Source organism: Prinia subflava, chromosome 11 (genome assembly GCF_021018805.1).
Source record: "Prinia subflava isolate CZ2003 ecotype Zambia chromosome 11, Cam_Psub_1.2, whole genome shotgun sequence".
NCBI classification, from domain to species: Eukaryota; Metazoa; Chordata; class Aves; order Passeriformes; family Cisticolidae; genus Prinia; species Prinia subflava.
The window spans coordinates 19567383-19580943 of NC_086257.1; the positions used below are offsets into that span (position 1 = coordinate 19567383).

Sequence of the window (13561 nt, forward strand, 5' to 3'; positions counted from 1 at the left end):
TAAGCCATCAGCATCCAGCAGCAGCCTAGTGAAAAACTGTGTCACTGTTAGTGCACCAGTATCCATCAGCTCAAGCAATTGATGTAGATGTAATCACTGTCTCTAATAGAAATAAAGTCAGGGTAATGGAACATTGTCACAGGATCAATGTCTCCTGTTTTGAAAATAAACCCCCTCAGCTTTGCTTTTGCATTTATGTACCAGCAGGCGACCACATCATTCAATTCAATTGACACAGTCCCTCAGAGCCCTGAATGATCTATTGTGGGAACATCAGGAAGAGCATATTGGAAAAAATGGAATGTTCCTGATCAGACTTACAGGCCACGTTATTTAATGGGTTTTCTAGCAGTGAAAATGAGAATAAATCAAGTGAGAGCAGAAACTTAGCACGATATGGAGATTTTTAACCCTGTTTAACTGTTAATTTCTACTGGTTCTTAATCAAAAAGATTGAACCACAGAGTTGTGTTTGTTTTCAGTGGTGGTGTTCACAAATAGAAAAGCATTTTTGGACCTTGCCCCTCCCTACCTTACTCTCAGCAGAAGCCCTAGTTAGGGCTCATTTTCACTGACTCAAGGGCTCTTCTCAATCTGTTATTTTCTCAGAATTTCTTACGCAGTTTGATCCAAGCGAGGTTTAATGGGTGTGCTCCCACATTCATCCATAATTAATTTCTTTCAAAGGCTTTAATGCGGCACAGGAGATCAGCAGCCATATAGTTAAAACCAGGTGCATGCCAAAAAGGCGGATAAAGGATTTTAAACAATGTTGCAGAAAAGGCTTTTTCCAGTTTTCACCTTTCTTGGACTTGATTCCAGCAGCTGTTTTGTGTCTAGATCCAGGCAGCATTAGCAGGCAGCTATTTTAGCACTTAGTAAAGCCATTGAACAATTTCACAAAGCCTTCTTGAGACAGGGTCTAAAAGTTTGATTGCAGAAGTCTTTATTTATTGGAGTTAGGTATTCCTGAAGGACTGTAGCTCTGTCTAAAGGGACATTCTTCTAATAGCCTAGGAATGGAAGCTGCAGAGCTTGTTTGATGTTACCACTGTTCCTGAGCTGCCCCTCTAATAAGATGATTTTCCCTTTTGAGGGACAGATGGACAGATATCTCTCCCTGGAGGAATGCCAAGCATTTGTCTGGTGCTTCCCTCTCCATTACAGAGATATATTTAGCACACAGAGCCTGGAATTTGGACCTTGCAGGTCCAAATGAAGTAATCCATACTGGCCAAACCTACACTAGTGCTCCCTCCGGTGATTCTGCTAATTCTGGTCATCAATCAGAACCAATCACTTTCTAATCAGCTTTACAAATGCCACATTTTCAGTTTTGCTGCCATAGTCATCTGTCCAGGTTGTGTGTAGGTAGGACAGTCTAACCCTGAAGGTCATCCCAGCAAGCCACAGGTTCTTCCTTTCTAAAAATGCCTTTGGTTTGGATTAGACAATTGATCAAGAAGCATTTCATAATGTCATAGTTAAATTTCTTGGTGTGTTCTGATAATTATTTAAGTATTGAAAGAGGGTGGTGGTTTAACCTTTGAACTGCTGTGTCTGGACAGTTTTCATTTGATCCCAGTTTGTCTCCATCAGGGAGCCTGAGCTCTGTGATTAAAAATCCTTCACTAAATAAGATGTTTGGGCTTGGGATCTTGTGGGGAGTCAGGGAGGGATTGTTTTCATGAAGTAATCAAAAGTGAGGCAGAACATTCTGCTGGAGGTTTTACTGCATGTTCTGAGCAGCTGAGTTTGGCTTTTAAGTTATAAAGGAACATATTTGCATCTGCAGAAGAATGTATTAGGACTAGCTCCATTCCAGCTAGGTTGTAATTGTCATGCAGGAGAGTTGTGCCTTTAAAGAGGTGTCACAGAATGATTGGTGTTGGAAGGGAGCTCTGGAGATCCCTGAGTCCATCTGTGTCTGCTTTCATTGTTACCCAGAGAGTTGAAAAGTCTTTAAAGTACTAATAAACGATATGTCTTTACTATTCTGATGTAGGAAATAAGGAGAAAAATCTTCCCCAAACATAATTTCTTCTGGTGATGTGTTGTAATTATGATAAGAAAAAACGGTTTAAGAACCTAAAGTGTTGAATAAAGCGTCAATACCAGAAATATCCCTATATCTTTGGTCAGCCTAGGGATTTACAAAATGTGGCTGCCAAGAATCACTGCAAGATGCCCTGTAGCTGTCCAGGAAGATGTATTTTCAACTCTAGAAAGCACAGAAGTTTTCAGCTTTGTAGCCACAGCCGTGGAACTGCAGTCCTGGCTACGCTGTCAATTGTGTCTGCTGTAACATCCGGAATCCCAGCCTCCTGGGCCACACAGCATGTGACTGTGGGGAGGAGATTTTAGTTCAGTAATTAAATACTACTTTGCTCTAGGCAAAATCAACAAATGGGCTTCATCTGCAGCATATTTTGTCACTGTACTCAGGACTGGGCTGCATTCTTCAGATAAGTAGACAGTAACTTACTTTTAGCCAAGGTTTTTGGGTGGTTTTGTGTTTTGTTGTGGGTTTTGTTTGGTTTTTATTTTTTTCCTTCGCTTCCCTTTCAGGGTTGTAATTCTTTTTCTTCAGAAGATTTCAGACTGGCTTTGTCATCTTGTATTCTTCATACTCTCAAATTGGCATGGAAAGGCAGAGACTGCTGCCATAAATTAGGTCACTAAAGCTGAAGTACAGAATACAAATATTTATCGCCTGAGCTAAGGAAGGCAATTCAGATGAGGAAAGGAAAAGAGTTTTTTAGTTTTTGGGTTTGTTTTTTTTTTTTTTTTTAGGAGTTCAGAAATTAGTCTGTATTCCTGAGGTTAAAAGCAAAGCAGTAGAGTTAAATAATGAACATGAGAAGCATCTCTTGGTTTAAATTACTAGAAGAAAAACTAGCAAAGCCTGATGATATGAGAAATCAGTAAGAAGGTTCATAAGACAGAATTACAGATAATTTTTATGCAAGTGCACATCTGACATCTTATTAAATCTTAAACAAAAGGGCATTTAGCTAATAGCAATTTAGAGGCACAGGTAAAAATGCAGAAAATGAGAACACTGTGTGGAGATATTACAGAAAACACTTGGGCATTTAACTTGAAAAAAATGTTTTTCTTTTAATTCAGAATGCTAGAATTCCTAACTGCAGATCATCAGATGGTAGGAAAACTTTGCTAAGGGTTCAGTTGTGCTGTGCCCAATACAATATTGGCCCCTATCGCTCAAGTGAAGATTTGAAAGAGCAGATAAAAGTGTTTAGAGCAAGTAGCTGATACACTTGAAGAAAAACCAACCTCTTTTTTTTTTTTTCTTTTTCAAGTGCAACAAAATGTTCATTTTGATCAAAATTGGTGTCTGATAAATTTTTACACAGAAGAATGTACAACACGAGTTGTAGACTGCATGCTTGATATAAAGCAATCACTAATTAATTTTATGAATTTGCCTTTGTAAAGCATTTCTAAAGGGCTATGCAGAACCCTTATTTGGATGTAAACTTGGCAATTTCATCAGCCATTGGGGATGAACGCACTATGTCTCAGGGAAGAGCATTTGGAGAAAGCTTTAGTTAACAAAGAACAGTGTTTTGTGGTTTAAATCTCCAGTTCTGTAACCTGTGGTGGCTTTGGTATCTGAATGAAATCCTGCTGAAACCTCACACATCCAGGAGTTTGCCAGGTCTGAGTGGCTGGATAGAAACAGCACCCTTTGCTCTTTTTATTTTAGTCATCATGGCCATTAAAAACAAGAAAGACTCTTAAGTATTAATTGATAAAATGTCTATATGCACATATGCTAGCAAAATTTTTGTCTGGATTTCTTGCGAAAGAGGAAAAAATAAAAGCTCTAATGGCAATATTTCTGTTGTAGGAGATTTATTGTTTCTGTAGCCAGACTTCTGTTTTCCATGGATAAATGTAGCAGCCTGTTTATGTCTGAACATTAAGCATTCTTCAGAGCTACCCAGAGCATTAGCTGCTTCCTTTAACATATTATATTTGATATCAAACTAATGATTGGTATGTTTTGGGGGAATTATTATTCACAGCAGCCTGTCAGGTTTTCCTGTTGGGATGTGTTAGAGCCCGCCTGCAACTGCAGAAATATCACTTTCTTAGGCTGTTATTTGATGATACAATAACTCTAATTGTAGTGTAACTCCAGTAGACATTATCAAATGGTGATGAAGAGATATCCATTAATAATCTGATGTATAAACTTCCTCTGCCAGTTCAAGTTTGTCTGAAAAAAAAAAACCTAAACAACCAAAAAACCTATTAGGCCAGGAGCTGTATTGGTCGGCATCTGTTCCTGGACAAGGAGTACAAAGCTGGCACAAACACGTGGAGTGGAATAATGATTTGTCAGAAACACAACCACGTTTGCACCACTGGGCACTGATTAGCCTGCAGATCTGGTGTTGGTAAGAGTGGAATTCGATCTCCTTTTTAATGGATTTTAGTTGTAAATTTTGCCCCGGGTGCGAAGTGTGTGAATGTTCCTCAAGGGACAGAGATTCTGCCCTGCCTGCCTGGGACGGGCACAGAAACACAGACACACTTCTGCCAGGTCAGGAGCAAAGCCAGAGCTAGTGTTGTCTCTGGGATAAGAAACCTTGTTTCCTTTGAAAGAAGCAGTAGCTTCCAAATGAATTTGTGCATGATTCCTGGAATGGAATGGGTGGGCCAGTTTGTCTGAAGCACAGGCATGTGCCTTGTCTGCTCCTGGCCTGTTACTGTGTAAATCTCAAGGCCAGCATCTCTATAGGCAGTTGATTTTTATGGCTGATGGGTGTTATGCCTGATAAATTTTGGGACTTTAGGGATTTTCTGTAGCAGCATTAAGAATTACCTGCGATATCTGGATGTTGTCTGATCCTAAGGTGTTACAAACCACAGGCCCATCCTCTGGGAAGGGAAACAAAACCTGGGAAGAGGCTTGCTGAAATGGACTTTCTTTTGAGCAGGGAATATCGATCCTCCTGTGGTCCCACGAGCAATTTGGGCATCGTTTGTGAGCTCTCATGCCCATCCTTTTTTTACCTCTCATGGGGTATTTTATTTCTTTATTTAATCCTGGTTTTACCAGCGAGGAACCCGCTTCACATGCGCTGTGCCTGCTCCAGGGTGCAAAACAGAAGCAGAGGCAAGTGGGAGAGATTTCCTTTAAAAGCATAATTGGATCCAAAACAGCAGTGTGGGTGCATCATACTTTGCCATGTAATTCCACAGAATGTTTTGAGAAAGACCTGGAGTGTTTCCAAGGGCAAGAAAAAAAAAAAAAACAGGGCTTTAAGGAACTCATCACATTTTGGAATGGGTTTGGGACATAAAGCTGCAAATATTTTAAGATGTTTTTAATGGTCCCTATAAAAATTAGGCTACAAATCTAAGACTGCTAGGAATTACACATTAACTTTTACTTATTTTTGTCTCATTTTTATGTATCTCTTCGGCGATTTAACTTCAGCATATAAAATGAAGAGCAATATTAATATCTAATAAAGTGCCCAAAATAAGTAGTTGATTGCTTGTGGAAACAGTGAATTTGGGGAGAATTGGCCAGCATTGATGAAGTATTTCTTTTAGGGTGTGGGGTACATGGGTCCATTGTCATAAACAATTTGAGGGTTGGCAGCGTAAGTTTGATGTTAATTCAGAGTGTGTCCAAGGGAAATAATTATTGTATCCTCTTCTACTGTATTTTCTCTTTAACGTGACATTTTGCTTTGGGTTGGAAGGAAGGTGGTTTGGTGTTGCTCGTTCTGCTCACATTTCTTGTGTCACTTGGCTGTGGGACACTTGTCCCCAGGCTCTGCCTGAGCCACAGGGCCTGTGATGGGGAAAACACAGAAAACACCTCCCAGAAAATGTAAAAGGGCCCTGAAAACACACACAAAGCAGCATCTTGGTAAAACACCCGAACCTTTGGCACCCTTTCCAGTTTCAAGCCCCTCCTCAGACAAACCTCATGTTTATTGGAGCTGTTTCTGTGTTTTTCTGGTGGCCAGGGTGCCACAGCCTGTGCTGCAGTGCCACCTCCTGATAGCCGGGCAGGACCAAAGCTTCTTGTGCAAAACACTCCAGCCAGCCTGGAGAAAAGGAGGCTGCTTTGACTGGGGTGGGGTGAGCAACACTTCTGACAGACAAGCAAAACCTTGGGGGATTTTTTCCCTTCAGCTACCCAGCTACATAACAGGTGAATTGATGTGGCATCTCCATGGTTCTGCTTTGAGGGGGAGCCCTCTTTATATAAATAATTCAGGACCTCTCTGTGTGACAAATAGCACTTTCATCGTATTTCTAGGGTTTGATCTGTTGTTTTTGGTGATGCAGCAAGATTTTGAAAATCCGTGACAGACTCATGAAACAGATACTGCCATTTGTGTGTGTGTACGTAATGTACAAAAACCTTCTTTATGAGTCTCTTTAAAGTTAATTACCTTCTTGTCTGAAGGGAAATATTGTTCCTCTTCCTACAGCATTTTTCTGTAAAAAAACAGTCTTAATGGTAATTTGCTCCATGTATGGCAACAAAACATAGCTGAGTAAAACCAGTGTTTGGTCCTGCACATGGTGGAATTGGTTGCTAATGCATGAAATGGCGAAAAATGCCATTCATTTTACATTCTGCTTAGTAAATGAGTCCTCAAAGTATATATTGGAGTTTGGCAGGGTGTCTTGTATGGCTGGGGCTGTGGAGAGGTGGGGTAGGGTTGGTGTCAATGTACCTTCCTTTACCAGTTGTGTTGCACTTACTGGAAGTCATTGTCTTGGGGCAGCTTTTTCCTTTAGAAATGAGAGGGATTAGAGTAGAACTGCAATTTTATTTTTTTTCCGTAAGAAACTAAAGCCATCTCCCCCACAGCATGGCTGTGAGCTGGGTGGCCACATGCCTGGGGCAGGTTTAGAGATGTCCATATGTGGTTTCAGGCCAATAAACTCCTTTTCATACCAAGTTCCTCCTTTAGCCTCTCCTCTTCTTGAGGGGCTTAATTGGCTCTTGTCTTTACAATATGATGGGACTTTTGGGAAAGTCACATTCTGGAGGGCTGTTCTCACTGCCCAATTTAGCTGGAGTTGACTGGTAAAACTCTAAGTTACGTGATGAGAAAAACAGTGTGGTCATTTTCTCCTGTTATCTTGGGAGTTCTTGCTGGGAAAAGATGCCCAGGGAGAATACACATGGCAGCCTCATAATGCCAATCATAACCCTGGAGTTGTTACTGCACTTGTATTCTGCACTTTCCCACTGGAGCAGCAGTGGCAAGTGGCCTGACTTTTTATTTTGAACAATGTAGGAAAACCTATTCTCTAGTACTTTTTTACATCAGATCCCAGCTCAACCTTTGTCAAATAACAGTAGGAAAGTCACTTGCTTTCTCAGACTCCAGTTCCATAGGGGAAACAATAGGTGGTCAGCTGGCTAAAGTCCTGTGAAGGTTTGCTGATGAAAAGTGCTGGACACATAATAGGAACAGGAGGTGGACATTATTTCATCACATGTCCTGGAAGCTGATGTTTTCACTTGTTTACTTGGAAAGGTCACAGTTTTCAAACATTCAGACATCATGAGAATGTTCTCAAAAATGTGACTTTGAGTTAGAAAAAATACTGTGTTCTAGTTCTTCATGTTTTAAAGACTGTTGCCTCATATTTTTGAAGTTTATAATCAAAAGCATATATAGTCTGATACATTATTTGCCTTTCTAAATATTTGTCATTACTAAAATCAGGGAAAAATTATGTGTGTGTAAATATATATATGTCTCCCATCAATATTTTCAAAGCATTGACTAAAAGCCTATAGAAATGTTACAAAAAATGGACTGGTTAAAGTTTACTTCTAATGTCAAGAATTCCTTTTATAAAGCCAAAAGGTATGGCTGAGATGTTTTCTAATCTTTAGTGAGATTAGCTGGGCTTGCTTTGAACAGTCACTGTGTTGTAGCTCATACTGTTCTGTACCTTTTCACTAGAGCAGGAGCACCTGAAAATTGGAATAGATTAGAATTATAAAAATGAGAACCTGCCTGGATACCAAAGTTAAACCAAGTTCTTGGTCTTTGTTAACCAGGCAGAGAGAGACCCATGTTACAAAAAAATGTGTTCCATAGCAGTAATGTAGCCTGGATGAAACTTACCTGATTATTTTTTAAAATCTGTGAAATGAGGCCTTTATAGTAGTGGTATTAAACTGCAGAGTTCCCCAGTCCATACCAGCTTGCATCGTATGAGGATCCGGCCCTTCAATATTTAATTTACTGACCTTTATTTTGTGGTGAGACAAATGACTTTTTAATGACTCCAGCAGACTTATTTGCATTATAAAATAAAGCCATGGTCTATGCTGCCAGGGAGCTACTTACTTTATAAATATAGCATTTGTTGGGAAAATACCTATTAGGTACTAAAAATATTTAATTGACCTACTTTTTTTTTTTTTTTTGCAGGGTTGTGTCCTTTGTTGTGACCTCATGGTTTAACTGGGAATAAAGATGAGTATAAGCAGTGATGAGGTTAACTTCCTGGTATATAGATACTTGCAAGAGTCAGGTGAGTTTTTACAATTCTGGTTATTAAACAATGCATAATTTATTTGATCTTCATCTGCAACTGGCTTCAGCAAACACAGGCTCATTTATTTATTTTGCCAGTAGGCATGTCCTTCTGTCTGAACTGTTTCTTGGTATTTCTTCTCAACAAGAGAATGAATTCCTGCCAAGTTACCTTCTGTAACTTAATCAGATTTAGTCATTTGAAGTCTTCAGATGGCAGTCAACCAGCCAAGGACACACTCCATTGCTAAAATGCATTTTCCTGGAGAGCACTTCTCTGCAGGGTGATGATGGCACTTTGCACCATTTTCTTTAGGGCTGCTTGAAGAAGAAAATAGAATGATCAGCAAAATGCTGGTTTTTCCTGTTGTCTTGGAGTGATGGTGCTCCTGCCAGCTGGTCTTGTGTAGCCGAATTCCTTGCCTGAACGTGACTGTGGGAGGGCAGATGTGGCTGTGTTTCCAAGGAAGAAGTGACAACTGTGACCATGACTTGTATCACTTGACTCTAAATGGAGATGAACAGATTTTTTACAGGAATAACTCTTGGGGTTCCCAAAAGACTCCATCCCTGCAGGACTTTTTTTTGGAGGATCTTCTCCCCTTGGGTAACCAGAATCTCTTGCTTCTTAGGAGAAAGAGCAGAAGACACTTGAATATTGTCAGACTTGAAAAGAAACCTTTTTCCTGTCATATCCCTCCACACTGACTGTGTGTGCACAGCACAAGAATGCAGCAGTGCTCCCTTATTTTTAAAGCTTCCCCAGCCCAGTGTGATCAGCAGTTTGAGTCTGTGTTGCATGTTTGGGTTTCTAGATGCAGCCATATGGCTGCAGGGAGTTTTGTGGTGGTGGTTATTCGTGAAACTCTGTAAGAGACAACATCATCTTTTACTCACAACTGTGATATTGATTGCTTAACACAGCCTACATTTAGAATGGGAAGATTTGACTGGAAGTCAGGGCATGCCCCAGTAAATGAACAAGTGATGATTGTCAGCTGGCAGGAGGGAATATGATCTCAGCAATACATAGAAGAAGTCTGCATATTAAAGCAAAAATGAACTCCAGTCTTACAGTGTAAGAGATCAGCTTTAATGGGTATACATATAGAAATATAAGAAAATACACACATATTATACCTTGCTCTTACAACGTTTATTGATTCATAGTTTTTGTTTGGTGATTGCTGATGGGTGGCTTCAGGCTTGTTGAAAATGCATTTGACTGATGCAACATATGTCCACTGATCATGGACTTCCCAAACTGAGGCAGTAAAGCACCAGAAGCAATTGTGGATGGCAGACTTCTATAGTTTCTGCTTGTCAAAAGAAAGCAAAACCTCATTTTTCTGCCTGAATTTACTGAAAACTACTACACGTTCTTATTCCAGTTGCAGATTGCTTTTGTCGTAGAAGCCGAACTTACAAAATTGCTTCATCTTCATTTGAAAGTTTTTAGGCAGCTTCTTGCTTACCTGACAGGGAAAAAGGAAAAAAAATTAAGTGGTTTCAGAAAAAAAACCACCATGACAATAAAGTTAATTTGCGGAAACAATTATTTTTCTCTAGCTTAAATTCACTTTTTCAAGGCGATCAAATAAATAGCGAGCAGCTGCCATTGCTGCACCATAACATGTTTGCCACTTCTTAGTCAGTGCACAGTAGCTGATTGTAGATCTAAGTGCCAGAGCATCTACAATTATGGCAGCACTGGACCATGAGCTGAATTCTGTTCACATACAGATCCAAAATACCTAGTGAGTCTTGTGTCTTGGATGTATTTATGTCATTAAATACTACATATAATACAATGCTTATATGTAGTTTGTGAATATAGAAACATGTTTAAAGGCTATAGTGAATTGTATGTTTTATACTGACTCGTGCACAAATGTTTTGCTATTGGTACTGTAATTAATAATTGTGTTTATATATGAATGTTGCTTTTCTCTTTTTGTACACTTAAACTGTAAGGGAATTGAGGTGTTTTGACAAGTTTTTGGTAGTTCAGAAGCATGCTGTAGCTTTATACTTGGCATAATTTGCTCAGGTTTTAAACAGAAGGTCCTACCATGGTACAGCAAGTAGCGTTGTCTGTCTGTAAATCAATTCTGATGTCTTTGCCTTGTCTTTAGGGTTTTCCCATTCAGCATTTACCTTTGGTATAGAGAGCCATATCAGCCAGTCTAATATAAATGGTGCTCTGGTGCCACCAGCTGCTTTGATTTCCATCATCCAGAAAGGTCTGCAGTATGTAGAGGCAGAAGTCAGTATTAATGAGGTAAGGAGGCTTTGCCTGCAGGAGCATTGTGTCCTTGCTTGCAGTAAGTTTGAATGTCAGTATTTTTTTTCTTAACTTTCTTGTGTCCTATTTATTTACTTTTACTTCAGATTCCTTACTGCTGGTGTTCACCATGACTCCAGTGGTGGAACCAGAGTGGAGTGACATAACTGGGTGGGGGTTCTGCCCAGTGCAGCCACACAACACCAGGCATGGTGTTCTGGCTCATTGCTTAAAGGTCCGTTGTCTGTAGAGTTTTTCCCCTACTCTAATGTTGTAGTGCATCCAGACAAGTGCAATAAGATAATAACTGAGACCAGTAATTTCTTCATTTTTTGGTTTTGTAGGCTGGCACTAGGGAGGTGGGAGAGCAGCTCTTGTTTGGGCTCTTGTGTCATCACAGTGAAGTAATGTGAGCCCAAAGGCAAGGTTTCCAAGGAGAGGGAGGGTTTGAATTTGTGGCAGGAAGGTTGAAACTATATGCCAGTTTGCCTTTTGCCTCTGCTGGCTAATTCATCTTGAGCAGGATCTGTTAAATTTGATGTTTAAATGGTTATTCCAGCAGTACAGAAAGCTATGTATCTTCCTGCCTGCTGGTGCAGACACTCTCCCTCAATTTCCATTCTCATTTGTGCCTGGAAGGTGAGAAGCCTTTGTGTGTGTCAGATTACAGAAGGAAACTTTTTTTTCCCCATTAATTCACTTTCCAGTCTCCCTTATGTCTGCTGTTTATGTGGTTTTCACAGTCCTAGTGAAGCAAATCCTTTCCCTTAGGAAGCCTCAGAAAAATAAAGCAAGTGATAGGAATAGAAGAAGACGACCCTATATTTATTGCAAGGAATCCTTCTAGCCCCTAAAATAGATCCTTACAAAACTCTAGCATATGTATAAGGGTATTTTTAACTGGGTCTTGTCCATTTCAGGATAAAATTCTTCCTTGTTGTTTGAAAGTATGCCAGCACTGTTTAAAAAAAGGAAGAAAACTAGTCAACTCCCTAGATAATATGTTTATGGAAAGTATTAGTCTAATAAGACTATAACTTCACAAGTCAGTGACCCGAGTTGCAATGTTTGCAGCTCTCTCTTCAAACAAACCATTAGATTTTGCTGCAGCCACTCATGTTTGAAATCATATTCATAGAGAGCTTACAGAATTTTTTGCTTTAGCAGACAATTCAGCAGACTCAAAACAAGTAACTTTTGATTCCACAGGCTCTCCCAGGGGCCTGCAGTGGCTTTTTTTGCATATTTATGGTGGCCACTTAACTTTAGACTAAAATTCCAGTCCTGACCACAACAATGATGAGGTATCACTTCCAGCACCATATGTAAACCGCTTTACTATATTCAATCAAAATGTTTTCTTTAGTTTTGCTTTACCCATAATGTTAATTTGTATTTGGTGTTATCTTTTTGTTTTTTTTCTCCCTGTGCTGTAATTTAGGATGGTACCTTGTTTGATGGTAGGCCGATAGAGTCTCTCTCACTGATAGATGCAGTGATGCCTGATGTGGTACAGACAAGACAACAGGCCTACAGAGACAAACTTGCACAGCAGCAGGCAGCAGCTGCTGCAGCTGCAGCTGCCACCAACCAACAGGGATCAGCGAAAAATGGAGAAAATACTGCAAATGGAGAGGAGAATGGAGCACACACTATAGCAAGTAAGTTGAGACAGAAATGGCTTTAAGCTGGGTTAGCATTTCCTAGTTGTTAATCATAGTGTGAGTGTGTAGACAATGAGGTAAAAATGTAGAGTTTGGAGTAATCCTTGCAGAGTATTCCTTCATCACGGGTGATACTTGAACAGATCGTGTCTCACCTTTGGCTGTCCCCAGTTTTGATATCTGGGCTTGCAGGAGTCAAAAGTTCTGAATTCATTAATTCACAATATTCCCTTGACCTGCCTCACTTCCAGTACTGCTTCTTTTCCTTCACCTGAAGATTTTTCACAGGGCCCTTGCATAGAAAGGAAAAAAAAAAATTGAGACATTCCTGTACAAGGAATGAGGAGAGGAGTCTGCCAGTCCATGGTTGGTTAAAACTCAGTAGTGCTTGTGAAGCTCTGCAAACTCCTTCCAACAGGTTCTGTAAATCCCACAGATCCAAGAGCTGTGCCTGGCTCTCCTAGTGATACTGAGGTCAGGGTTGCTGGGACAATCCATGTCCCTTGTCTCTTTTATCAGTATCAGTTTTCACAATCTGTTCTTCCAAATTGCTCAATGCAACTGCTCACAGGTTTGCTTTATTCACAAATTCCATTTTAGTTGTGATTGGTGAAATAAATGAGTTCTGTTTGTCATCACTGGAACATCAAAGGAACATACCTTACAGTGAGGCTTAGTATGGAAAAGTTTGGGTCAGGCATTAAACTCTGATTTTGAAAATACTCTTCTGGAAGTGTGAATTGCATGTTTAAGTGTGGGAGTTACAGTTCTTTCTGTAAAAACACCTGAAAAAATGACATTTTTGAAAGAATATTAATATTCAGCCATGTACAAGTTTACAGCCTGATTTTACTAGGTATTTTTGTTAGTATATATGATATAAAGCTAGAAATACATTCTCTGGCTGAAGCAAATGAAGTCTCTACTTGGATGCTTTCATTTGAAAATCTCAAAGGAGTGAACTGGATAGAGGAAGGGTAGATCTCGGATCTCAGCCCTGCTAAATGTGATCTACCAGCAACCCCTGCTGGCTGTACAGCATTTCAGACTGG

At 39.9% G+C, this 13561-nt stretch overlaps 1 protein-coding gene across 5 annotated transcripts in view; it reads left to right on the top strand.

Annotated features, from left to right (window-relative positions):
- The window catches only part of TBL1XR1 (TBL1X/Y related 1), a 109723-nt gene that overhangs the window by 78354 nt on the left and 17808 nt on the right, over window positions 1-13561 (top strand). For all 5 annotated transcript variants that reach the window (XM_063408143.1, XM_063408146.1, XM_063408148.1 and 2 more), the window contains 3 exons: window positions 8457-8559; window positions 10697-10842; window positions 12287-12506. In XM_063408143.1, the coding sequence (XP_063264213.1) occupies window positions 8502-8559; window positions 10697-10842; window positions 12287-12506 (424 nt within the window). In that variant the 5' untranslated portion in view covers window positions 8457-8501. The remainder of the gene's footprint in view (window positions 1-8456; window positions 8560-10696; window positions 10843-12286; window positions 12507-13561) is intronic.